At 37.8% G+C, this 26,857-nt stretch overlaps 1 protein-coding gene across 7 annotated transcripts in view; it reads left to right on the forward strand.

Annotated features, from left to right (window-relative positions):
- The window catches only part of SLC44A5 (solute carrier family 44 member 5), a 350,897-nt gene that overhangs the window by 284,696 nt on the left and 39,344 nt on the right, over window positions 1-26,857 (forward strand). For all 7 annotated transcript variants that reach the window (XR_003124439.2, XM_049111784.1, XM_025417965.3 and 4 more), the window contains 7 exons: window positions 2,089-2,173; window positions 8,672-8,800; window positions 9,625-9,685; window positions 13,665-13,788; window positions 15,188-15,271; window positions 18,430-18,542; window positions 26,111-26,242. Coding sequence is in view for 6 of the 7 variants with exons in the window: in XM_049111784.1 (XP_048967741.1) it covers window positions 2,089-2,173; window positions 8,672-8,800; window positions 9,625-9,685; window positions 13,665-13,788; window positions 15,188-15,271; window positions 18,430-18,542; window positions 26,111-26,242 (728 nt within the window). In the remaining variant the exon portion in view is untranslated. The remainder of the gene's footprint in view (window positions 1-2,088; window positions 2,174-8,671; window positions 8,801-9,624; window positions 9,686-13,664; window positions 13,789-15,187; window positions 15,272-18,429; window positions 18,543-26,110; window positions 26,243-26,857) is intronic.

Consider the following 26,857-nt stretch of genomic DNA (forward strand, 5'->3'; position numbering starts at 1 on the left):
TGGAGAATTTGTTCTGATAGTCTTCAGTCATTTTACACTGATATGGGTGTTACCTAGTTGTATCCATGGATGGGGTAAGCTTAGGGTCTTTGTACTTTTCCATCTTCCTCATATTTTTGATCTTTAAAAATTCTCTTACCCTCTATTTCTTTGTTATTATATACTGCTCTTATTTTATGGATAGTCTGCTTGAGGTACTTTGAAAATACTGGATTTAAAAGTCCATCCTATGCCCTAAATTGATTTCATACAGCATCAGTTTTTGTTCACTTTATCTTTCATATGCTGATTCTTCCTTACATTCCTGATTCTACTTGATTGCCCATTATTATTAAAGAACTTAAGTCACTTCTGTGAATTTGTCCCAAAGCTATGTTAGTAGTTCTGTTTTTCTGTGAGACCTCTTCCCTGTATAGGGTGATAAGGCCGTGTTCACTGTCAGATTTCACTACAGCATGAACTGATGGGAAACTGGCTGTCAGGTCTGAGCTTTCAAAGTGACAGGCTTGTAGGCTGGGGCACCAAATTCTGTAAAAAGCCTTTGCTAACCCCAGAAGGCTCATTCCACAAAGGAGGCCTCAGGTTTTGCATGTTTTTCCTGGATGCTGGAATTCCAAGTGCAGGGGTATGGGAGAAAAGAGAGGTGCTGGTTTGTACTGTAGTTCTGTATATAAATCTTCAATTAATCTTGTTTTCAGCCACATTTTTCACTTTCAAAACTGAATCCAGCATCTCATGATTTCTAACAGGAAAGTTGTATCCCACTCTTTCCATACTCCTTTGTGGTGCATTCATCACTCAGCATACTCTCATATGCTTTCCATCTTCCAGAAATTGCTGAACTCTCATATAGTTGTGAACAGAACTTGTCTTTCCCCACCCTCAACTGGTTTGATGAGGTTTATTACTTTTTGTACTTCCATTCTTTTATTTGCATGAGTTTCAGGAAAGAGGAGAGAAAGGCTTAAGTGCATGGTACAGCATTTTGAACTACTAGTTTGCAATTGATTTTACTTTGTTGTTTCTTGATGGAAATACAGTGTAAGTTAAGTAGTTACTCCTTCAGTCATTCCCATGGAATTGCTCAGTTGCAACCATCACCACCTACTCTGTACCTGAGGAATCTGGGGTTCACTGAAGTTTTATTTTTGTTTTTTAAGATTATTAGAGAAAGAGAATGAGTGTGAGTAGGGGGGAAGGGTGGAGGGAGAGCAGAGGCCAACACAGGGCTCTATCCACAGACCCTGAGATCATGACCTCATGATCATGACTGACCTGAGCCAAAATCAAGCATCAGATGCTTAACCGACTGAGCCACCCAGGTGCCCCATGAGGTTCACTGAAGTTTAAGGATATCAAACAGACTGTGATTGAATGACTATGGCTTTGTACTGGAAAGCTAAATTGGATTCTAAGATTAAACAACAACAACTTATTCTGGGATTATTCTCATTCATTCTGCAACATTTGATAAATATCTAGAAAGGGCTAAGTACTAGGTTGTGTTGGCAAAGTAGGGATATTAAAGTGAATAAGGTATGAGCCTTACCCTTGACAATAGCATAATTTGGTGAATAATTTCAGTTTATGTAGCATTTTGCAGTTTATAAATCAGTTTTACCTATGAGGGACTCTTGACACCTAGAGATTTACCATTCAGTTTTAAATAATCCCAAGGAACTCCAGTGATCCATGACATGCAATAATTTATTCATTTGCATGGGTACAAATTCAAATCACATGTACCAGAATACTGTGTAGATGATAAGGCTGTTTGAGTGGTGAAAGAGTGAATCTGGCTCTTACGGAATTATTATTTTTCAATGGCAACACAGTCTTCTTTGTGGATGTGAAATTCTTTAGCCAATCTGCTGTTGATGGACAATTTCATTATTTCAGTTTTTTACTATTACAAAAAGGAGCTGTGAATGTTAGCAGCTTAAAGGGGAGTTGGGGACTATACTGTAGCTGTCTAGGGAAAATGAAGCCAATTTTTAAAGGTCATTATATTAAAAGTATACAGGGTCTGAAATGATATGGAATATTTCCACAGTCACTAAAGATTACTTTATGTTGTTTTCTTAACAGGAACAAGACCATTCTGTTTTACTTTAACTTATTCAGCTGTACCAGTCCCTCTGTGGTGGTAAACCTACAGTGCCCTACCACACAGGTAAGGAAAAAAAAAAAAAAAAAGCCTTGCAATTTTGAACATTTTTGGATAAAAGAATTCAATTCCATTTGAATTCTGTGTATGCATAGTTAACATGGACTAATGGAAGGTGGGAAGACACAAGCATGAGCTCCTATTTGTTTAGATACAATCAAATGATATTAAAATGAAGCAGGATTAATCATTGTAGTATCACTAAAGAACCTTGGCGATTTGGTCAAACAACCTATTTTTATAAAATAAACTGCAGGTCTGAGAAGTGATATTTTTCTCAAGATCAGTATTAGGAAGAGTAAAGCTAGCTATTATAATAAACTTGAGTTTTTCAGTGACTTAACATAATAGTTTATTCCTGGCCATATAACAGTATCAGGCTGGTGTTTATGGTCAGTGGGCAACTCTTCTCTAGGCTCCTTTCATCTGGCAGCCCTTCCTCCATCCTTCTCATCATCTGCATCCACCTGTCAGAGGGAAATAGAAGATGAATAAAGCGTCTCTGCTCTTAAAAGCCTTGGATTAAAAATGTTCACACATCACACTTCTACTCCTACAACATACATGTTATTTTTATGTGTTCACCACGAGATGCAAGAAGGAAGGACAAAAGCAATGTACTTGTGGGATAAGGCATAGACTTCAATGGGCAATTAGTTAGGTCTTCCCTAGTCTATCCCTCTGTCCTCCAGAATCCCCTTCTTCTTCCCAAGGGAGACAGCCCAGCATTCCATGTAGTACTATCTTTAACCCAAAGTCCAAGGATTTATGGGGGATATATCCTCTATCAGATCTTCCCATTGAAAACGCAATGAGGGCCAAGGCTAGGACTATTAGGATACAAACTCCAAATCAGAAAGGAGTGATAAATGCACAGTGGTCTCTGGTGCATGGAAACAGTTTTATTAGACCTGGATTGTTATTCCCCATTTCACCCTATGGTCCTTTACTCAACCACCCGGGAGGATATTTCCCCTCTGCTGGCCTCAGACCACATCATTGCTGAGCACTGGAGACATAAGCTCTTTTGATGGCAACAGAGCTTTGAAGCTCCCTTGCTGTTGTGCGAATTTAGCACCTCAAAGACTGTTTTAACAGTCAAAGGCCTTTTCAGGTTAGCTCATGAATTCTGCGGCAGCACAACTACCCCCAAAATGTAGTAGGCTTCTAACTTCTATTTCCTTTTTGTTCCATGTGCCAGTAAACCATACCCAAGATCTTCCCTGATCTAGTTGGTAATTCTGCTTTCTTCCTCTCTTCCTCATCTCTCTCTCATAGACTTTTGATGTCTTATTTCCTGCTGAGATTGAAGCCAACCTCAGACCCTGGCATCTTCGTTCTGTGACTACCTCTACCACAAGACTTTGTTTTCTACCACAGCCACCCCCTCCCAAGATTAAATTCTTGACCTTGTCAGTACTAGTAATTACCACCCTTCATAAATCTCAGTTTCAAACATCCCAATGTCTGACCACTGCAATGCCTCTAACATTCCAACTCCAATCATTGTACCTCATTGGCACCTACAAACCCTTAATGCTAACCATCTCCCCCGCCCCAGTGTCCCTCAGTTCCTTCATGTTTTCATTTCCCTCTGTGTCTGACTTAGATTTCATGGTCCTTCTTAAAATCCACTCCCTTATATAAACTCCATTTCTTTGTCCCCTCCCACGTAGTTGTTGTTCCCTGGCAAAACCTCATCCCTAGCTAAGTGCAGCTCTCTGCCTATTCCATGCTTGAACTCAGGCAGCCATGAGTTGTAGGAGAAAATATATAGAACAGCCCTTTCAATTCAGAGCGACTAACCTCGTGGGCCCTTAGTGCTGTCCCACAACCATGCTACAGACTCTTTGTTCACTAGCTTAGCCTTCTAGTAAACAATTTCATACATTTTTCCCCTTACCTTAAACTTCCCAATCTCCTTGTCAGCCTCTGACTTCGCTTCCTATTTTACTGAGAAAGTGTAAGCGTTCAAAGACAAATTTTGAAAGATCCTACAGTGACCTCCTCTTGCCTACCTGTTGTCATTTATGTTCATGTATTTGTTCAACCTCTCCTTGTTATGCTGTGGTTGAACTGCCCTTGCTCCTCAGGTCATCCTATTTTTTTTTTTTTTTGTAGTTAACTTTTTTTTTTAAAGATTTTATTTATTCATGAGAGACCTAGAGAGAGGCAGAGACATAGGCAGAGGGAGAAGCAGACTCCCTGTGGGAAATCCTATGCAGGACTCCATCCTAGGACCCTGGGATCACATCCTGAGCTGAAGGCAGACGCTCAACCACTGAGCCACCCAGGTGCCCCGTCTATCTATTTGTGCATTATCTCTCACACACACACTCAAGCACATCATTCCAGAAATGTTGTTTTTTTTCTTATTACCATTTTTCTTTCACTAGTAAATCATCCCCATCAATATACAAACATGCTGTTATTTCTTCTATCTCAAAAAAATTCTCTCCTTTACCCCACAACCCTCCCTGCCCACACACAACCTCCAGGTACTGCTCCATATCTTACCTCTGTTTTGCAAAAGTCCTCAAACAGTCTATGTTCAGTGTGTCTAAATCCTCTCTTCTCATTCAGGCTTTTACTCCTACTCCAATTGCCCCCAAATGATACCATCGACCTCCATATTATTAAACCGGTGGCCAATTCTCATTCCACATTTATATGATCTAACAACATTGTTTATTCAAGCCTCCTCCTCAAAACACTTTCTTGATGTGGCTTCCACCGCACAACATTCTTCTAGGTTTCCTCCCAAATCTCTGGCTACTCCTTGTTAGTCTCCTTTGCTGATTTTTCTTCATCTTTCCAACATCTTGTAAATGTTGGAATTCCCTCCCATCACCAAGCTTAGTCCTTTTCAAAATCTATGTTTACTCTCTTGGTAATCTTGCCTAGTCTTATGGTTTCATCATCTACATGCTTCCCTCCCTAATTTATATCTCCAGATAAGTCTACTCCCTAAACTCCTGATCTTTATATCCAACCTCCTACGCAAGGCCTCTACATGGATAGTTAGTTGACATCTCAAATGTAACATGTCCAAAACTCAATTCCTAATGTCTGACTTCTTCCTTAATATTATTCTCCAATCCCATCGGTCTTCCCTGTTTCAGTTAAGGCCAGCTCCAAATATCAATGAATCCTCCTTGGTTCCTCTTTTTTTTTTTTTTTTTTGTACTCATGTATGAACTGCCAGCTAATTCCTCTGGTCTCCATTCAAAATATATCTGGACCAAACTACTTTTCACCATCTCTTCCTTTTTTTTTAAAGAATCATCGTCTTTTTTTCTAGATCATTTCAGTGACCTCCTGACTAGTCTCTCTGACTCTATCCTTGCCCTGCTTTCTACTCCTTTCAGTCTCTTTTCTACCCAACAGCCAGTGTGATCCTATTAAATATGTCACATTTATGTCTCTCCTTTGTTCAGCCCATGCCCCCATATGTTCCCAAGTTACTGAGATTAAAAGCAAAGTCTTAACAATGTCCTTACTGGATCTTTCACTGTCCAACTCTCTGACTACATATGCTGCTACTCTCTCTCTGCTCACTGTACTCAGGTTATATTACCCATCTATTTGTGAAGGATCCAGGAATGCTCCTGTCGCAGAGCCTTAGATGGTGTTCTCCCTGCCTACAGTACTTTCTCCAAGTCACTGTGGCTTGATCACTAGTCTTCACATCTTTCCTCAAATGTTGCCTTTTTAGGGAGGCCTTCCTTGACCACCCATTTAAAATTGGAATCCCACTCAGCAGCCTTTTATTCTCTAACCTCCTTTCTAGCCTTAATTTTTCCCCATAGCATTTATGACCATCTCATAACAAATAGTTTTACTTGTTGTTATCCATCTCTCCCCTGCTAGAAGGCAAACAGCTTAAGGGGAAGGGTTTTATCTGTTTTATTGTGTTTACAGTACCTAGAACAGGCTCAGAGTAGGTGATCACTAAGTATTTGTTGAAAGAATAAGTGAATGAGTAAATTAATATCTTCCTACACCCACTCGGAAGTTTTCCACTATACAAATCCATCATTCTCCTGATGAAACAAAAATATCCTTGTACATTATGCTTTTTTACCCACATACATGTTATTTACAGTTATGTTAAATACACCATAAATTATTTACTAGGTCATGGGTTTTTTTTTTTCATAACAAATGTAGTATTGTAACCTATAGTATAACTTTTCTACTCCCCAAATTCTGACTTGTATTAGATCATTAAACCTATATGAATTGAAGATATAAAAATAATGATGAATTACATTTAAAGAATTTTGTGGTTACACAAAAAAATCAGGATTGAGTCTGAATATATTTTAGCTGCCAGTAATGGAGACTTGCTTTTAGTCTGCCAGACATTAGTGTATCTACTGATTCAAGCCATATTTTTATGCATTGTGGGGTTTTTTGTTTGTTTGTTAACTGCCAGCATGGTCCAGACGTGTGTCACAAGCATTTAAAGGACAGACTGTGATCAATTAGGATACCCTACCTCAATGTGACCTTCATTTTTGGCCAATTATATGTTGATTGCTACTAATCAGCACTGTATTTAAAGTGAACAAATCGGTCTGATAGGGAGAGAGTAAAAAGCAGTTGCTATATTGTTTTTTAACAGCTCATTTGTGTCTGGAAGGAAATTTGATGTGCTTCTCTTTAACAAACCACTTTTTGCTATTTTAATTACTTTCTTATATATATTGTTACTGTCAGTTAAGGCCTAAAGCATTAGCACTTTCAGTATTCATTTTATAAATCCATGTAAATGTACTCAATAGGGGAACTAGTGAGGTTACCTTTCAAAGTCCTATAATTGTCAAAGTCTAAATGTAAAATATCTCCCAGTGTTATAGGTTTATTCAGCTTAGCTCCAATCAGAGTGAAATTTTGACATTTGTGTTAATGATAACCTTGGCCTTCTTTCAAAAAATGCGCATGTTGGAGGCTTTCAATGTCCCTAAACAGTTCTTCAGCTTTAGTAAAAAGATACCTATGAAACCTCAATATTTCCTCTAGAGGGGTGTGTGTGTGTGCGTGCACGTGCGCATGAGTGATTGCGTGAATGCCTATGTACATATGAGAAACTAACAGAAAATGCATATGGAGGTGTGGATGTGGAGACAGTTTGTTTGCCTTGTCAGAACTTCTAAAAGAAATTAGACTGCTGCTGTCACCTCCAATCTGTTAATATCATCTTACAGTATCCAGTTAGTCATCCACCTGCTACCTTAGCTGTGGGGTCAATACCAAATATTTTTGTGTACAGTAGAAACATGACCCAAAGGATGGGAAAGAGATCAGCTCAGAAGCAGTGTCTTACCTAGCTGTCAATGGATTGAACTAGAATCTGGCCAGTGAGAAGTTACCAAAGAACAGCAGGGAGATGAAGTCTGAGATGCAGCCTTTCATAAGGAGTAACTGAAGGCGGAGGAGAGAATGTGTCAGGACTGCAACTATCATGGCTTAATAGGATCTTTGTTTTTGTTTTTTAATTATAAACAAATCAAGTGCATCTTCTCAGATTCAGCTTTCTCTCTGTGGAGTTCCTAATTGGGTTTCAGTCACTCCACAGTGGCTCTGTGGACTACTAGCACAGTGTTCTAGTTTGGCATTAATAGGTTCTCTAAGTTCATTAACGTAAAATAATTGCATTGGTGACCTCTCTGTCCACATTTGACTGGTGTTAGTAAAAGACTGTAATAATGATTGAGTGCCACAAATAGTCCTAATTTTGTTAGTTTCTTATAATCATACATCCCCAATTATATTTTGACAGTTGTCGAAAATTCACTGGCACTGATAGTTATTAGTGGCATAAGTTATCAATATTCAGAGCATTTCACCATTTAATTCATATGTAGGAAAGGAGGCAAGATTTTAACCCTGAAAATGTATAAACTATACAAGCAAGATTAATCTTGCAAAGGTTAGTGGATGGTGGCAACATCAATTTTTTGGTTGTGATATTGTTCTGTAATTGTGCAAGTTATTACCATTGGATAAAATTGGACAGAATGAATTATTTCTCATAGCTGCAAGTAGATCTGCAGTTATCTCAAAATCAGAAGTTAAGAACAGGTCTGCTACAATATCTTATTGTCTTAACCAAATCATGATCAAAGACAAGGAGTAGAGATTGATAACTAGTACATGAAATCTTATTTTTTCTTTTGAAGGTTTTATTTATTTTTAAATGAGAGACACAGAGAGAGCCAGAGACATAGGCAGAGGGAAAAGCAGGCTCCCTGCAGGGAGCCTGATGTGGGACCTGATCCCAGGACCCTGGGACCATAACCCAAACCAAAGGCAGACACTCAACCACTGAGCCACCCAGATGTTTATTTTTTACATAAATTAGAAAATTGATGTAAGTTTCTTAGATGGAAAATGGTGCTTTGCTCTTTATAGTGGTTGCATAACCTAGAAATCTAATTTTACTTTCTTGGTTTGTTCAACTTAATTGAATCCCCACCACTGTGTTCCTTTTCTTTACAGATCTGTGTCTCCAAGTGCCCAGAAAAATTTTTAACCTACATGGAAATAGAATTTGCACACAAAACAAGCCAAAATTATTCGACATACTACAGCCAGTTCTGCAAGACCCCTTTTGGAAAGCCTGCAAAGGTATGTGTGTTTAAGCTTAAAACTAAAGAATTTAACTTTTGTTTTGATTTCAAGTGTAACATGAGCATTTGTAATGGACAGGCTTCTAAATCATCCAGGAGATGATGATTATTCTACTGAAACACAAATGCACATGTACATACTAACATATATGCACCATTTATAGCATATCATTGTGTAGACTTTGGGTGTTATGCAAGACTCTTACGTCTGGTAAGTTAGCTTTAACTCGTCCCTGAAACCAACAAATTCTCTATGTGGATGGATTTTTTTGCCATCAAGATCTAGGAGCTAATGTCATTTCATTTTATTAATGTCACCATTTCATTACTGTAATGATGAAGATCCATGGCTACGTGGTAACAAGAATTTTACTTCCAAACCCAACTTGATAATTATTCATTAAAAAAAAAAATCCTCAAACCCTATCTAGGTTTGAGACTTATTAAGGAATTCTAAAGCTCCATTGCATTAAATGATAATAATGGCTTCTAACTTAAAGAGGATACTCTTTTTCCAGAAAAAAAAAGTTTGAAGAATTAGAGACTCAGAATATGATTAAGTCATAGATATTCACATCCAAAGGTGTGTTGTGGCTTCAGTGGGTCTGGTTTTATTATAGTTGATTTGATTGAATTACAATTAGGACATTTAAGAGCATTTGTCAAATAAGCATGTGTGTGTGATATTAAAATCACTTATTAGAGTAATATGAAATAATGAGATAATTATGGAGTTAAATTTTTAAAGGACAATTTTTATACTGAGAGTAAACGTTGTCATTGTGTAGTCTTTTCAATGTTATACTCTTCCTTTCATTTTAGGCTCTTGCACAACTTTTACTGGATGATGATTGTCCAACAGCGATTTTTCCAAGCAAACCATGTAAGTGGTTATTACTTATCTTAGAATCTGTAATTATAAGAAGTTATTTAATTCAGTCCCCTTATTTCACTATTGACAAATACCGAAGCCTAGAATAGTTGTGTGACTGGCCCAATGTCCCAGAGTTAATTAAGAAGAAGCCAAAGCTATAGCCCATTCTCCTGACTCCAGCCAGAGATATTTCCACTGGAGCTCTGTTAGTTTTGGGGTTTTGCTGCATCAACATACACAGAAAAGATCAAAATCTGATTTTAAGGCTGCCTGGGTGACTCAGTGGTTGAGCATCTGCTTTCTGCTCAGGGTGTGATACCTGTCTCGGGATCAAATCCTGCATCAGGTTCCCTGTGAGGAGCCTGCTTCTTCCTCTGCCTGTGTCTGTGCCTCTCTGTGTGTCTCATGAATAAATAAATAAAATCTTTAAAAATAAAAATAAATTTAAAAAGGATTTTTAAAGCCCGAATAGATTATCTAGTGCTCTATGAGCACATGTAAACACACACAGACATAGTCTTATAATCTTGCACACTCACCCCTGAACTGAGTCAAAGAGTTTGTTCAGAAGTTGCTTGGGGAGTGAAGTGAGACATAGACTTGTCCTAGAATTTGAAATTTGAAATATTTATGTGTCTCCTAAATGAATCAATATTTTATATTTTTAAGATTTATAAATTTTAAAGTTTATATAAACTTTGTCTAACTTTTAAAAAAAATTTCCATTCTTACAAATTTTCCACTTGTACAAGTTTTCCATCAAATACAACCTCTTATGCGCCCCTATCACTTTTCTTTTGGGTCATTGAGGACCTTGAGTAAAGATGTAGGTCTTGTAAGCAACTATGTTTTGCTGGGAAGCCCTGGGCAACAAGGGTCAGTAGTCAAGAAACAATGTTACAAAATGATAGAAATTAATCTTTAATCACTGAAGGTATAATAGGTGGAAGAGTATAAGACATTCCTGCCCTTACAAGTACAGTTTGGTTAAATTACACAATATAAAATGTACACTGGAGATACAAGACTGAATAAGGCACACAGACATTGAGGTAAACATCACGGTCAATTTGTGTTCATTCCCCCAGTAGGTGATTGAGTATACTACTTAATGGAATAGTATGCAGCTAATAAAATTTACTTATTCAGGAGTTTATGAAAGGAAAAATAAGCAACATTAAAAGAAACAAGGGAAAACTGTGCATTTATTTTATGGTTAGGAGTCTCAAAAACTTCTTTTAGAAGAAAGACTAGAAGGGAATTGATCTAAAATGTTAATAGAGTTCATTGTAGATGGTAGAACTATGTATTATTTTGTATCTTCCTTATTTTCTCTACTTTCCAAATATATAATGAGCATATTTAGCAATTGAAACTAACTGATTGGATGGAATTGCCCATTTCAAGGTCTCTGGAGGCCTCTGTAGGCTGAAACAGTCCTATTTAAGGAGTGGCAAGGGGCAGGAATGCACAGAAAAGCTGAAGGGAGGGCAGGAGAGAATCTGGGCATGTAAGCCAAAGGAAGGGAGTTTCAAAAGGCAGGGGTTGACTAACATGTCAAAGACTCAGAATGGTTAATGCAACAGCAAATATTTACTGAGTTCTACTACGTACCAAGCACTGTGCTAGGAAATGGCTTCAAGCAAGATGATGACTAAAAGAACTTTGGAGGTTTTGGCCACTTGGAAATCACTGGGATCACTGGGAGGACAAATTTTTTGGAGTGGTGGGGGCGGATTGTGATTGGAGAGGGAATAGAAGCAGCTGGTAGAGACAACTATGTCGAATTTGCCAGGGAAGAACCAGAGAAAGATGAGGAAGCTACTGAAGGACTCAGCCATATATTTTAAGTGCTACCGAAGATGGAGGTAGATAGACTAGAGGTCATTTTAAGCCCGAAAAGTCAGGAAAGGCTTAGTAAAGATGTATTCCTTCTTTCCCTATATCAACTGCTTCAATATTTTTAGGTTCAAACTCCTCAAAACCCCATGCAAATCTGTTAAAAATACATAAAAATGATCCACTTCTGATTTCTGTTCTCTCTTCATTTAAAATTGGGGTTTTAAAATACTTTAAGTAATACAGGTTTGTAAAGAGGGAAGGATTCTATTTAATCAAAATAAGTGCATAGAAGATTGAACAGGTGAGGTAACTCTACAGAGAAATGATGCTAGTCTGCAAGGTTCTGGGCCATTTTGATAGCCTTAGAATTTCTATTTCTAGCCCCTCCAAAAAAAACCCATGTAAATGGTTTGGATGGGAGGCAAATTATTAAGACTTCACAAATAAAAATCCAGTTGTCTTAGTAGCCTGAAGTCTGAGCTAGTTCTTATTTCTCAAGGAATTATTCACTAATCTTCAGTTTTCAATGTTTCACTCAAGGAGTATCTAAGATATATTTTTAATAAGAATAAGTAAACCTGGGGTGCCTGGGAGGCTCAGTGGGATCCAGCCTCATATCTGGTTCCCTGCTCAGTGGGGAGCCTGTTTCTCCCTATCCCTTTGTCCCTCCCACTGCTCATTTATGTTCTCTCTCCTCCCCCCCCTCTCCTCCCCCCTCTCTCCTCCCCCCCTCTCTCCTCCCCCCCTCTCTCCTCCCCCCCTCTCTCCTCCCCCCCTCTCTCCTCCCCCCTCTCTCCTCCCCCTCTCTCCTCCCCCTCTCTCCTCCCCCTCTCTCCTCCCCCTCTCTCCTCCCCCCTCTCTCCTCCCCCCTCTCTCCTCCCCCCTCTCTCCTCCCCCCTCTCTCCTCCCCCCTCTCTCCTCCCCCCTCTCTCCTCCCCCCCTCTCTCCTCCCCCCCTCTCTCCTCCCCCCCTCTCTCCTCCCCCCCTCTCTCCTCCCCCCCTCTCTCCTCCCCCCCCTCTCCTCCCCCCCTCTCCTCCCCCCCCTCTCCTCCCCCCCCTCTCCTCCCCCCCCTCTCCTCCCCCCCCTCTCCTCCCCCCCCTCTCCTCCCCCCCCTCTCCTCCCCCCCCTCTCCTCCCCCCCCTCTCCTCCCCCCCTCTCTCCTCCCCCCCTCTCTCCTCCCCCCTCTCTCCTCCCCCCTCTCTCCTCCCCCCCTCTCCTCCCCCCCTCTCTCCTCCCCCCTCTCTCCTCCCCCCCTCTCTCCTCCCCCCTCTCTCCTCCCCCCCCTCTCCTCCCCCCCCTCTCCTCCCCCCCTCTCCTCCCCCCCTCTCCTCCCCCCCTCTCCTCCCCCCCTCTCCTCCCTCCCCCCTCTCCTCCCCCCCTCTCCTCCTCCCCCCCTCTCCTCCCCCCCTCTCCTCCCCCCCTCTCCTCCCCCCCTCTCCTCCCCCCCCTCTCCTCCCCCCCTCTCCTCCCCCCTCTCTCCTCCCCCCCTCTCCTCCCCCCTCTCCTCCCCCCTCTCTCCTCCCCCCTCTCTCCTCCCCCCTCTCTCCTCCCCCCTCTCCTCCCCCCCACCTCCCCCCCCACCTCCCCCCCCACCTCCCCCCCCACCTCCCCCCCCACCTCCCCCCCCACCTCCCCCACCTCCCCCACCTCCCCCCTCTCCCCCCTCTCCCCCCTCTCCCCCCTCTCCCCCCTCTCCCCCCTCTCCCCCCTCTCCTCCCCCCCTCTCCCCCCTCTCCCCCAAATAATTAAAATCTTTAAAAAAGAAAAAGTAAGCTCAGTCATACGTGCAAAAATAGCCTTTTTATTAAAATGTCTTTACCATGTGAGACATGTTATCAGTATTCCTCTTTTAACACCTGTGCTGCGCATCTTACTTATTGGCCACTTGTTGAGTAACCATGTGTAAAATAATCAAGTTTGGAGTATAGTTTCAGATTATGATCATATTTGCTTCCTACATCTGTCTTAGAACCATCAGAATACCTTCTGACCATCAAGTAATGGGCGATTATCTGTGTTGAGCAATATGCTTAAACGTTGTCTAACAAGAATTTGGTTATAAATAACAGAAAGCTTAAGAAAGGGAGACCATCCCATAGGAAGAAATAGGAAAAAAACGATTACTGTAATTTTATTTGTTTACAGTTCTCCAGAGATGTTTCCCTGACTTTGCTACTAACAATGGCACGTTGACAGTAGGAAATAAGACCACATTTGAAGATGGAAGTGGAAGAACAAGAAATGCTATAGAACTCAGGACAGCTGCAAAGTATGTTTGTTTACATTCTTATTTTGAGTTTGTAGGCGTCCTGTTATTATACACAAGACTGAAGCTGCCATTAGGTTAAGGGTTATAGGGAAAGAATTATGTAGAATTATGAAATACACATGTCACTGGGGATTGGAGAGCTTGGTGTGTATTCATTAAGAAAAGCAAGTAAAGGAGAAACCGAAGTGAATAAGAAAGTGCAATGATGTTTTCTAAAATGGTTATTAAATCTTTCATTATCAACTGGTATAGAAATATGAGAGGTCAGTAAGCGTATTGAAAGACCTTAATTTACTTGTTGAATGAACGCAGTAAAAGAAAAGCTTTTTGAGTCACTATTCAAAAAAATGACTAAAATAATAAAACTGCTAAATGTAAAAAGAAGAGAGCCTTCGGAAAGGAGGAATAACCATCGTAATACTGTTTCGGGACCATATCAATGTCTGTGTACTTACTACAAGGAAGTTAATTTACTGTTCCCCTTGGTGTACACATCATGATGTTTCATGTTATTAGGAAATATAATTAATTCCCTGGATGCATACACTTACGTGGGTGCACAAACAAACACGATATCCTTGTATAGCTCAGTTGTTGAATTAAAGGTGAAACATAAAGATATTCTAAAAATATCTCTCTCTTCCTTGAAAGAGTTCAGCAGTCCAAAATACTTCAGGTCCGGATTATTCAAATGTAATAGCACCATGGGTGGATTTCCCAAATATAAAACTAGGTGAAAGAAATAACAAAATAATAGTACAAGTCCATTGACAGAAAAGGCCAAAAACAAGCACAACTAAATTATCCTGCGATGCATATGTAAGGAGTAAAACTGGAAAAGAAAACTAGAAAATTATTATCATAAAAGTCAGGATTGTGGTTACCTTGGGGGAAGAAAGGAGGAATTGTAACTGGGGAACATAGGACAAGGGACAACAAGGTTGTTGCTACATAGTGCATTCACTTTGATAATTCATCAAACTGGACGCTAATGATTTGTGCACCCCCCTGTATGTATCCCACGATGCCTTCCTGCTACACGGCAGTCAGAGGATTAAAAAAGGGAATTAAGAATGATGTTCATTCTTGACTCCAGGGATTTTGTAAGCTAAAAACTGATCTTATTTGAATTCATTTCCTACAGTGAGGTTTCCGCAGTATTGAGGACATGTCCCATATGTTGAAAAGGGATCTGTTCACCATTCTTGAAAGCCACGTTCTCTGTGTGTGTAGCTATAGCCACCTTTGTAGTCTATCAAAGTGACATCTCCATATTGTGGCTGGGGGTTCCTGAAAGTATGTTGTGAACAGCAGCTTGCAAAGCCCCTTTTATCATAATGAGAGCATTTCTGTTTAGTGGTAGTCAAAATAATTGATTTTTTTTTTCCTTTCAATTCAGTCGTGTCAATAAAATCCTTGATGCAAGGGCAGTTGGAATGAAAATATTTGAAGATTATGCAACAACTTGGTATTGGATTCTCATGTAAGTGCAAACATTGGTGTTTCTTATCCAGCCCCATTTAACCCTTGTGGAATGCTTTCTTCAAATTCCCTATTTGTATTTGTGAATAAAAGTTCCTGCCATTTTCTTTTTCAGATAGGATGAAGATGGGGCAAAGATATTTGGAAATATATCCAGTGTTACAAAAGTCATAATGTAAATTTGAACTTTATTCATTAAATTCCCAGTAAAAGTACTTATATAAATACACTTCGAGTCATGCGGGGACAACATCTATAGTACGTTTGCTTCTTATTGTTATGTTACAGTGGTTGTAGTCTTATTTCTCTGGGTCTGTTTTCTCATTTGTCCTTCCCTCGACCTCCAAGGGATCACTCTTACTTTTTAACACCTTCTTTCCACATAATGTTTGCTGTTATCAAAGGTCACCGTAGTTACGAAGAGTTGGAAAAAAATATATGAAGGAGGAGGAGATTAAAATTGTTTAGATACAGAATTTGCATTCCTGAAAGGTAAGGGGGAAATGCAGTGACTGCTGGAGCAGGTACAGGTGTTTGATATATTTAAGGCGATTGCTACTATCTGGCTCTTATATCCCCTTCTTATGCCTTAAAAGCATCTATGGTTCCCTAGTGATCAGAAAGCAAAGTGAAAACTTCAGATAGTTACACGGCCCTTTACAACCCGGTCCAACTAGTTTCCCAGATTCATCTCCATCCATATTATTTGATTAACCCTATATTCTAAACACATCAAATAGCATACCCATCCCTGGTCTGTCAAACCCCTGTTTTGCACATGCTCTTCTTCTTCCTAGCACGCCCTTCCTATGTCCTGGGCAACTCCATCTCATTTAAAATCAGCTTTCGGGGTGCCTGGGGGGCTCAGTTAAGCATCTGCCTTTAGCTCAGGTCATGATCCTGGGGGTCCTGAGATAGAGCCCCACTTCTCCCTTTCCCTCTGCTCCTCAACCCTGCCCCTGCTCCTACTCGTGCCTTCTCTCTTAAATAAATAAAATGTTAAATTACACAAAAGCTGATTTTTTTTATGAAGTCTTTCTTGACTTCCAGATATAATTGCTTTTCCCTCTGTGTTCCTCCTCCTCCTACACACACACACACACACACACACACACACACACACACCCCTATACACACATATGTACTTATTTGTATAGCACCTAGAATTTTGTATTTTATTTACCTGGTTCTTTACCGTGGTAACTACGTCTAACTCCTCTCTCTTTTTGTAACTTCCAGTGTGGTCCTTGGAACATAGAAGATGCATAGAAAATGTGGATTCGAGGAACAGTTATAAAACCACTAGGGGAACAAGATAGATATATATAACTATGTGGTACTTAATAAGCTCAAAATTGTATATAAAATTCCAGTGACTAGTTTTTGAGCTGTAGAACTAGTTTTTTTTTTTTTTTGAGATTTTATTCATTTCAATGCCTTGTCTTAAACACAATAATTATTTTCATTGTGCATCAGTATTTCAGGATATCTCTCCATAGCAGAGATTGCAGTCTATACTTGACAGTAGTTATACTGGTTCCCCTACTGTCAGACTCATCATCATTAGATAATTTCCATATTTCTTCTTTATTTTGTCCTTTTATTTTATTTTTTAAAAGATTTATTTATTTATGATAGAGACACAGAGAGAGAGGCAGAGACACAGGCAGAGGGAGAAGCAGGCTCCATGCAGGGAGCCTGACGTGGGACTTGATCCTGGGTCTCCGGGATCAGGCCCTGGACTAAAGACAGTGCTAAACCGCTGAGCCACCCAGGCTGCCCTATTTTGTCCTTTTAGACTATTATCTGAAAAACTATGCATTAATAGATCTTCCTGTTGACCTCACTCCCAACACACACTGAAACCCTCTCTACCCAGGCACTGCTCATACCACTAGAGCATAAACACTCCCTTTATTTTCAACTCTTCTGCTCTCCATTTATCTCATAAATATAAAGCCAAAGACTAATATGCCATGACTTAGTTTATTTAGATTTTTATACAAGAATTAAAACACAGAATAAACAGCTTTATTTTTTTCTCCCTTCCCCACCCCCCGGACCTTTTTTTGAATATTCCTCTTGGACCTTGCCACAGAATAATCCTTCAACCATATTGAATACTTAAGCATTAAAATATCTGTGATTTTAATAGGGAATGGTTTCCGGAGTTGAGAGCATAGGCTCTGCAAGAATGTGACCCAAGAAGTTACTCTGATACAATGCTGTCATCTATCTAGCGACAGTAATTATTAAGACTTTTTAAAAAATATAATACTTGGAAACAATCACGCTCAATAAATGTTGCAGTCTATGTTTCTAAGTTTGGAAACTTACAAAGAGCACTGGAGGTATCCGTTCTTAACGGAAGGATCATCCAAATTTCTAATCTTAATGAGTTCTGTTTAATGAAATTACCTAGTGGAATCCAATAATGGATTTAACTTAGATATATTTGTATCTCAGTCAAACTCCAGGAAAACATTAAGACAAAAAAATAGTCACGCTGCTGTTTGCTTGATAAAGTCCTATGGCCCAGGAGATACAGAAGCTGTATCATGGCTCTCTATAATTAGCGGCCCCCCAGATTACTGGGGACCTGAAACAGATGTCTGGTGATGTCAGACATCACAAATTATTAAAGATAATTGGACCATAATAATGACTACAAAATCATGGACTCAGGAACTGTGTGGGGCAATTATTTTTCTTTTCTGCCCTAAGACTTCTCCTTTACTTCTACATAGTTGTGTTATAAAAAGTTTCCTTCTCTTGGTATCATGAATATGTTTTATAATTTATCACTTAGTGAGACATGTGAAGGGGGAAAAAATATATATGTGGCATGGCAACTGTGGCAGATAGGCCAAAACTGTAGGTTGGAGGAATTGTGTTTTTCCTTGAACAGTGGTTGCTGCCGGACTTCAGTTTACCCAGGTACACAAATATTGACTCAGGTTTGAAGTTCCTGATGATCCTACTTTTTCATATGAAAGTCTTAATAGGAACAATTATTTGTACTTTTTAATATTATAAGTGTTTCTATAGCCAGATAAAATAGTATGAGAAATATTTTGGATAGAAAATGTTGCCTTGCTTTTAACTTTGTTATGTTTAACACACTTGACCCCTGTGTGTGTTGTATGCTTTTTCCTCTAGAGGCCTGACTATCGCCATGCTTCTTAGTTGTATGTTTGTGATACTCCTGAGGTTCATAGCTGGAATCCTCTTCTGGGTCTTCATGGTGGGTGTGATTGGAATTATAGGTTATGGTAGGTATCACCCCTCTTAAAAATCACTAAATATCAAAATAGTCCTTTTCTTTTCAGTTGGCATTTTTAATTACCAGAAAGCACTTAACTTGCAGTGAATTTAAATTATTTACTTCCCACCCCCAAAATATTAATTGAGAAAAATTAATTTTACATATATTATTTCTGTAACTTTTATCTTCATCTTGAAAAAGATGCTATCAAAATGCTCTAGTTCTTACTGACCTTTGGTCCCATGCCTTATCGTCATTAAAAAGGAAGTAAAAAAACTAAAACAACACCTGTTAGGTTAATGAAAAACATTTCAGAAAACTTATTTTATTCCTTTAACTTTTCTGTCTGTATAATTACAGAAGTGTGATCTATTTTTCTTTCAATTTAGTAATTTTAATCCAGGTACTGTCACACATTCTAGTAATTGGCCAGTACTCCATAATGAGGCATCACCCTCTAGAGGCAAGTATTCTGAATTACAACCGTTTGGATGGAGAGCTCCTTTCTATCAAGGTTGACATTCTAACCAGTAGCTCAGTCCCCTCAAAAGCAGTACAGGTGCAGTGTGAACACCAAAGAAGGAGCTAAAGTTTCCCCCCAGGAAGAGTATAGCATTTATGGCAGCTCCCGTCATAGTTCTAATAGGCATAAAGGCCAATAGATGAATTTTTGAGAGGTCTCTATTCCAGAATAAATCCTCCTACAATACCATTTGGATTGAAAATCGTTTCATGGTAGCCAAGACACCAAGAACAGCAATTTCCTATTTTTGCCACTCAAGGAAGAGTTTTACACATATCAATATAAGAATACAGTTGAATTCCCCAGGTTCTGTAGTTAGACTGAATTCTAATCCCAGCTCCATCACATATAACTGAGGAACTTTGGAAACGCTTCCTAATGATTAGAAGACCCAGTTTCCTTATCTGTAACATCAGCACAGTCATGGTATGTATTTCTATCTCACAAGATTGTGAGGATTAACTGAGATAATGAATATAAAGCTCTTATATCTGAAAATATCTGAAAAACAGTAAACACTCAACATGTGTTGGTTTATTGTTACTGTCCTCCCTGTTATCCTCAATAGGTTTCTAGACAGTTTCCTATCTCTTCAGGGTTTCCTTATCTGCCGCTTCTGTGCAGCTGCATGTGAAAAGGTGGGTCAGTCTGGTTGAGGAGCATAAGAACCACTAGCCCTTAATCAAAGACTCCTAAGAAAGCTTTTTGTTTAAAAGTCTTTTGTGTATGTTTCTGCTTGGAGCCCAAAATAAACTCTGCCCTTTACCACTACAGAGCCTGGGCATGTGATTCAGTCACTCTTTTATTGTCATCAAGAAGGGAAAGACAGTAAAGTCTCGTATTGATTTCATTGACTTGTCTTAAGAAGAAAGAAAAATCTGAGATTGGCTATAGTGCAAAGTTGACAGTGGCAAGAGGGAGAAAGATCACTGGCATATCGCAAGTACAGGCGAAACAACAAATTTCAGCTCCCTGTTGACTCCCTAGGTAGTACTAGCTCAGCAATTAATGGTGTGGCAAGTCAGCTTGAAGCCTCTCATTGGGTGGGGAAATGTCCAGCTAGATTGAGAAGTATAATACTGTATAACTGACCTCTGCTACTATCTTGGACAACCGATTTTCTCCATATCATGGGAAACCAACCATTTCCTACTAACAGCAGTCTATTTACTAGGGCAAGCAGCCTACTGAGCAGAGAAAAAGCCAGGCTGTTTGTGGGCAGGTGCCCTTGAACATCAGTGGAACAATTCGTATTGACCAGAACAAGTTAAGATTTATACAGGAGAAGCCACAGAACAGTGGGGGTTACGGACATGGATGTGGAGATTGAAAACGCACAGTCCCAGATTCATTGCATATTAACTGTGTGATCCTTTGCAGGTATACAGTCTAATTAGTAGTTTCTTCAACTATACAATAGGATTCTGTGAATAATTTTTTAAATAATGTAAATAAGGTCCTTAGAAAGCTGCTTACTATGTAATGTTCAGTAAACAGTCTTGGTTGTAGTTGTTACACAGGAATAGATGCTGAATTTTCTCAAATGCTTTTCCTACATCTATGGAGATTATCATGTCTTTTAATCATGTGGAGATTATCATAGGATTTTTATCTTTCATTAATGTGCATCACATCTACTGATTTGTGAATCCTGAGCCATCCTTGCATCCCTGGAATAAATCCCACTTGATCATGATATATGATATTTTTAATGTACTGTTGAATTCAGTTTGCTAATATTTTGAGGATTTGTACACCTATGTTCACCAGGGGTACTGGCCTGTAGTTCCATTTTCTTGTGGTGTCCTTGTCTGATTTTTGGTATCAGGGTAATGCTGACCTTGTAGAAGAAGTATGACAATGTTCCCTCCACTTCTCTTTTTTGGAAGAGCTTGAGAAGGATGGTATTAACTCTTTGAATTTTGGTAGAATTCACCAGTGAAGTTATCTGGTCCTGGCCTTTTGTTTGTTGGGAGGTTTTTGATTACCAATTCAATCTTCTTACTAGTAATTAGCCTGTTCAGATATCCTATTTTATCATGATTCGGTCTTGGTAAGTTGTATGTTTCTAGGAATTTATCCATTTCTTCTAAGCAGTTAAATTTGTTGGCACATAATTGTTCATAGTATAGTTGACCCTTGAACACCATGGGTTTGACCTGCATATATCCACTTATATGCTGATGTTTTTGGATAAATACAGTTCTATAAATGAATTTTCCTTATGATTTTCCTAATATTTTCTGTAGCTTACTTTATTATAAGGATATATAATAGATATACTAAATATCAAGTGTTAATATTAAGTGTTAATTGACTGCTTATGGTATCAGTAAGGCTTCTGGTCAGCAGTCAGATATTAGTAAAGTTTTTAAGGAGTCAAAATTTATATATGGGGTTTTGCACTGGGGGTAGGTATTCCTAAACCCCCTGTTTAAGGATCAACTGTAGTCTCTTATGATTGTTTGTGTTTCTGTAGTATCAGTTGTAAACTCTCCTCTTTCATTACTGATTTTGAGTTTTCTCTTTCTTGGTGAGTTTAGCTAAACACTTATCCATTTGGTTAACTTTTAAAAGAACCAGCTCTTAGTCTCATTGATCTTCTATATTGTCTTTTTTAGTCTCTCAGTTATTTCTACTCTAATCTTTATTTCCCTCCTTCTAACTTTGGGCTTCATTTGTGCTTTTTCTAGTTCCATGAGATATAAAGTTAGGTTATTTGAGACTTTTCTTATTTCTTGAGGTAGCCTGTGTCCTTATGAATTTCCCTCTTGAAATGCTTTTACTGTATCCTGCAATGGTATATTTCCATTTTCATATGTCTCAAGGTATTTTTTAATTTCCTTTTGATTTCTTCCTTGATCTATTGGTTGTTCAGTAGCATGTTGTTTAATCTCCACATATTTGTGAATTTTCCAGTTTTTCTGATGTAATTAATTTCTAATTTATACTATTGTGGTCAAAGAAGATACTTAAAATGATTTCAGTCCTCCTAAATTTATTAAGACTTATTTTGTGGCTTAACATAGTATCCATCCTTGATAATGTTCCATGTGCACCTGAGAAGAATGTGTATTCTGCTGTTTTAAGATGGAATGTTCTAGATAGATCTGTTAAGTCCACCTGGTCTAATGTGTTGTTTAAGGCTGATGTTTCCTTACTGATTTTCTGTCTGGCCAGTCTATTCATTTATAATCCCATTTACAATTGCATCAGAAGAATAAAATATAACTAGGAATAAATTTAAACAAGGGGTAAAAGACCTAGGTACTGAAATCTGTAAGACCTTAATAAAAGAGGTTGGAGAAGACACAAATAAATGGAAAGATATTCTATGCTCATGGATTGGGAGAATAAATATTAAGATCTGCATACTCGCCAAAGTGATCTAAAGATCCAGTGAAATCCCTATCAGAATTCCAATTGCCCTTTTAAAAGAAGTAAAACATATAATCCTAAATTTTGTATGGAACCACAAAAAAAAAAAAACCCACAAAACCAAAAAGCCAAAGCAACCTTGAGAAAGGAGAACAAAACTGGGAGGTATCATATACCCTGATTTCAAACTATATTACAAAGCTATAGTGATTAAAAAACAGTATGATACTGTCACAAAAAGAACAGAGAGCCCCCAAATAAAACTACTCATATAGGTTCAATTAATTTATCACAAAGGAGCCAAGATATACAATGGGAAAGAACAGTCTCTTCTATAAATCGTGTTGGGGAAAACTGGACAGCCACATGCAAAAGAATGAAACTGTACCACTATCTTAACAGCCTACACAAAAATTAACTCAATATTGATTAAAAACTTGAATATAAGACCTGAAACCATAAAACTTCTAGAAGAAAATGTAGTCAGTAAGCTCCTTTATCAGGTCTTAGGAATGATTTTTTTTTTAATATGATCTAAAATCACAAGCAATAAAAAGCAAAAATAAATAAGTGGAAGTATGTAATCTACAAAGCTTCTGAGCAGCAAAGAAATCCATCAAAAAAAGGAACATATTGGATGGAAGAAAATATTTGCAAACCAGATGTCTGATAAGGAGCTAATACAAAGAACTCACACAACTCAGTAGCCCCCCTCCCCCCCCCCAAAAAAAGTAAAATAAATCAAACCCAATTTATAAATAGGCAGAAAATCTGAATAGACATTTTCTCAAAGACTACTGGATGGTCAACAGTTACACGAAAGGTACTCAACATCACTAATCATCAGGGAAATGCAGATCCAAAACCATAATAGGATAGCATCTCATACCTGTTGTTAGAATGCCTGTTATCAAAAAGACAAGAAATTGGTGTTAGCAAGGATGTAAAGAAAAATGAATCCTTGTGCATATTTGGTAGGAATGTAAATTGGCTCAGTCATAATGGAAAATAGTATGGAGGTTCCTCAAAAAATTAGAACTACCATCTGATTCAAAAAGTCCACTTTTGGGTATTTACCTGAAAAAAATGAAAAAGCTAATTCAAAAAGATATATGCACCCCCATGTTCATTGCAACATTATTTACAATAGCCAAGATATGAAAACAACTATCTAATGGATGAATGGATAAAGAAAGTGATAAAAATGGATTAAAAAGAATGAAATCTTGCCATTTGTGACAACATGGATGAATCTAGAGAAATAGTATGCTAAATGAAGTGAGACAATGAAAAATACCATATGATGTTACTTATACATAGAATCTAAAAAACAGGCACAGAAACAAACTCCTAGAGAACAAATTGGTGGTTTCCAGAGGGGTGGGGAGATGGATGAAATAGGTTAAAGACATTAAGAGGTACAAATTTCTAGTTATAAAATATACTCATGGGGATGCAAAGTACAGCATAGAAAATATAGTCAATAATAGTGTAATAGTAATAGTAATAGCTTTATACAAGGACAGTTGGTAGCTATACTTTCCCTAATAAGTGTTTTATAATGTATAGAATTGTCACATTGCTGTTATACCAATCTTATATTGTATGTCAACTGTTTTTCAATTAAAAATTAAAATTAAAAACTAAGCTCATAGATACAGAGAACAGATGAGTAGTTGCCAGAGATGGGAGGTAGTGGAGGAGATGTTGGAAGAAACTGGTGAGAGGTATAAATATATAAATTTATTTAAAGTAATTAACCAAAAGAAAGCTGCAGTTGCTATATTAATCAGACAAAATGGTTTTTGAAATAAAATTCATTATTAGAGTTAGAAGGGATTTAATTTGCTTAAAAGGTATACCAATTCTAAATATACAGGCTTCTAATACATAATTATATGCATCTAAGAAAATATATTCAAAATTCATAGAACTATAAGGATAAATTATTTAAAAACTTGTACAAGCTATGAATCTCAAAGATTTCAATAAATTTTTCTGTTAAGATAATGATAAGCAAAAAATTCAGAATAATTGTTCTTTGGTGGAAATTGGCAGATGATAGGATGAAGATCTCAGGTAAAAGAAAAAAAATTATTTTGCTTAATTAGAGCAAAATTAAGATCATAAAGTCTTAAACTAGGTAATGCATCCATAGGTTTCATTTGACTATATACTTTAAAACCTACACCTGAAAAAAACCTACATCTGTTACTACAGAACTACATATAATTCTGTATGTATTAAATATTCCAAAGCATTTTTATTTTACTTTTTTTTTAAAAGATTTATTTATTTTAGAGAGTGTGAGTAGGGAGAGGGGAGAGGGAGAGAATCCTCAAGCAAACTCCCAGCTGAGCACAGAGCCCAATACAGAGCTTGATCCAATGCCCTGAGATTGACGGAGCCAAAATCAAGAGTTGGCCACTTAACTGACTGAGCCACCCAGGTGCCACCAAAAGCATTTTTAAAAACACATTGGGGAAAATGGGACCTGAAAGATACTTGTCTTATATCTCTTTAAGAAATGTCCCTTCTAGTCTAGTCTTGCCTTTCTCCACATACCTCACCCCCTTATCTTTATCTAGGAAAAAAAAAAAGTATTAGTTTATAATTGGAGTTTAAAAAGCAGTTTTTCTCATTATTACTAAAACATTTCCAATGGATCTAAACCAGACTCATTGGTCCTAAAAATAAACTCCTTAGTTCTATTTTTCTTTTTACTCCCACTTTATCTAGATCATCTAAAGATTCATTGTGCAGTCTGTGGGGTGCCTGGGTGACTTAGTTAAGCATCTGACTTTTGATTTTTGGCTCAGGTCATGATCTTGGGGTCATAAGATTGAGCCCCACATCAGCCTCTCATTCAGCAGGGAGTCTGGGATTCTCTCCCTCTCCCTCTGCCCCTCTTCCTACTCATATTCTCTCTCTCTCTCAAATAAGTAAATCTTAAAAAAAAAATCATTTTACAGTCTGAAATGCAGTGTCTCAGGGAAATCTAGCCAGTCCATATTTACTTTGCCTGGATACAATCTTTAATAAGAATATGCATTAGGTAATTCCATCAAGACCTACTTCACCAAAAACATTTTTTTAATTCAAAAGTATTTTTCAACTTAAATGATTCTTAAAAATCTGCTTTTAAAATTAATTGTATATTTATGTGGTTCAAATTTCAAAAGGTATAAAGTTTATACAGTGAAATTTCCTACTTATTCTTTCCTTGGTCAGTAAGTTTCCTTCCCTGAAAGTAAAAAAAAAAAAAAAAAAAAAAAAATACATTTCTCTGTATCCTTCCAGGGACACTTTATGTAAGTACAAGAAAATATATAGAGAGGTGATTCATATGTGAATTATAGCACACTTTTTATGTCACTTTTAGCTTTTTTCACTTAACGAAATAGCTCAGTGATCACTGAATATCAGTATACTTTCTCTTTATGTGAAAAGCTAGTATTCTATTATACAAATACACCATAATTTAGTCAGTCCCTGTTGATGGGCATTGAAATTGTTTCTAGTCAAAAGTATATAAAATGCTTACTATGTAAATATGAATCTTGCCTTTGTAGAAATGACCATGCTGTTCAATTTCACATAGATGTGTTTAAGTGTATAGCTTGTATTTCAGGAAATGGCATTTTATATTAGTCTGTTTTTCTTTCCTTTTCAAGGAATATGGCACTGTTACCAAGAATACAACAATCTCCAGGGACGGCCAAATTCTCACTTATCTGTGTATGACCTCGGGATTCAGACTGATCTAAGCATGTACTTCCAACTGAAACAAACATGGCTCGCATTTAGTGAGTGGATTTTAAAAACTGGCTTACTTAAAGAAGTAATAATGAAAGAAAATCTTTGTCTAAAGAAAATCTTGGGTTAGTGTAACCTGTTCAATAGACTCATTATTAATGTCACTAAAGTAAATGTGTCTATAATCTTAATAGCTTCAGTAAATGGAAAGGTCATTGAGGGGAATTTATGATGTAATCTAACAAAATATTACTTTGCTATGATGTCATACTACTTGTCTTCTACTTAAAATGGTTTGGATGTGGATGGTTATAGCGATTACCTTGACATCCAAGAAAGGGGTTTTAAAAGGAAAAACAATGCTTAATTTTTCAAACTTGTTTTAAAAACAGAAAAAGGATGACCAATTTTTTCATAACAAGACTTTTAAACTATTACAGGAATTAGAATAATAAGTAATAAAATTATGTTTTTTGAAGTGTTCAGATTATTGAATTAGTTAAGGGTGATATTAGCAAAATTTTTAAAGCAAGATGATTTCAGAGATAGCTTTAATTTTATATTCTTAAATGGTTTTATTATAATCTTACCATTTTGTGTTCTTTAATCAAGATTTTAAAATAATCTCTAATTACATGTTGCTTTAAAAAAAAACTTCTTCATAT

The sequence above is a fragment of the Canis lupus genome, chromosome 6 (assembly GCF_003254725.2).
Source record: "Canis lupus dingo isolate Sandy chromosome 6, ASM325472v2, whole genome shotgun sequence".
NCBI classification, from domain to species: Eukaryota; Metazoa; Chordata; class Mammalia; order Carnivora; family Canidae; genus Canis; species Canis lupus.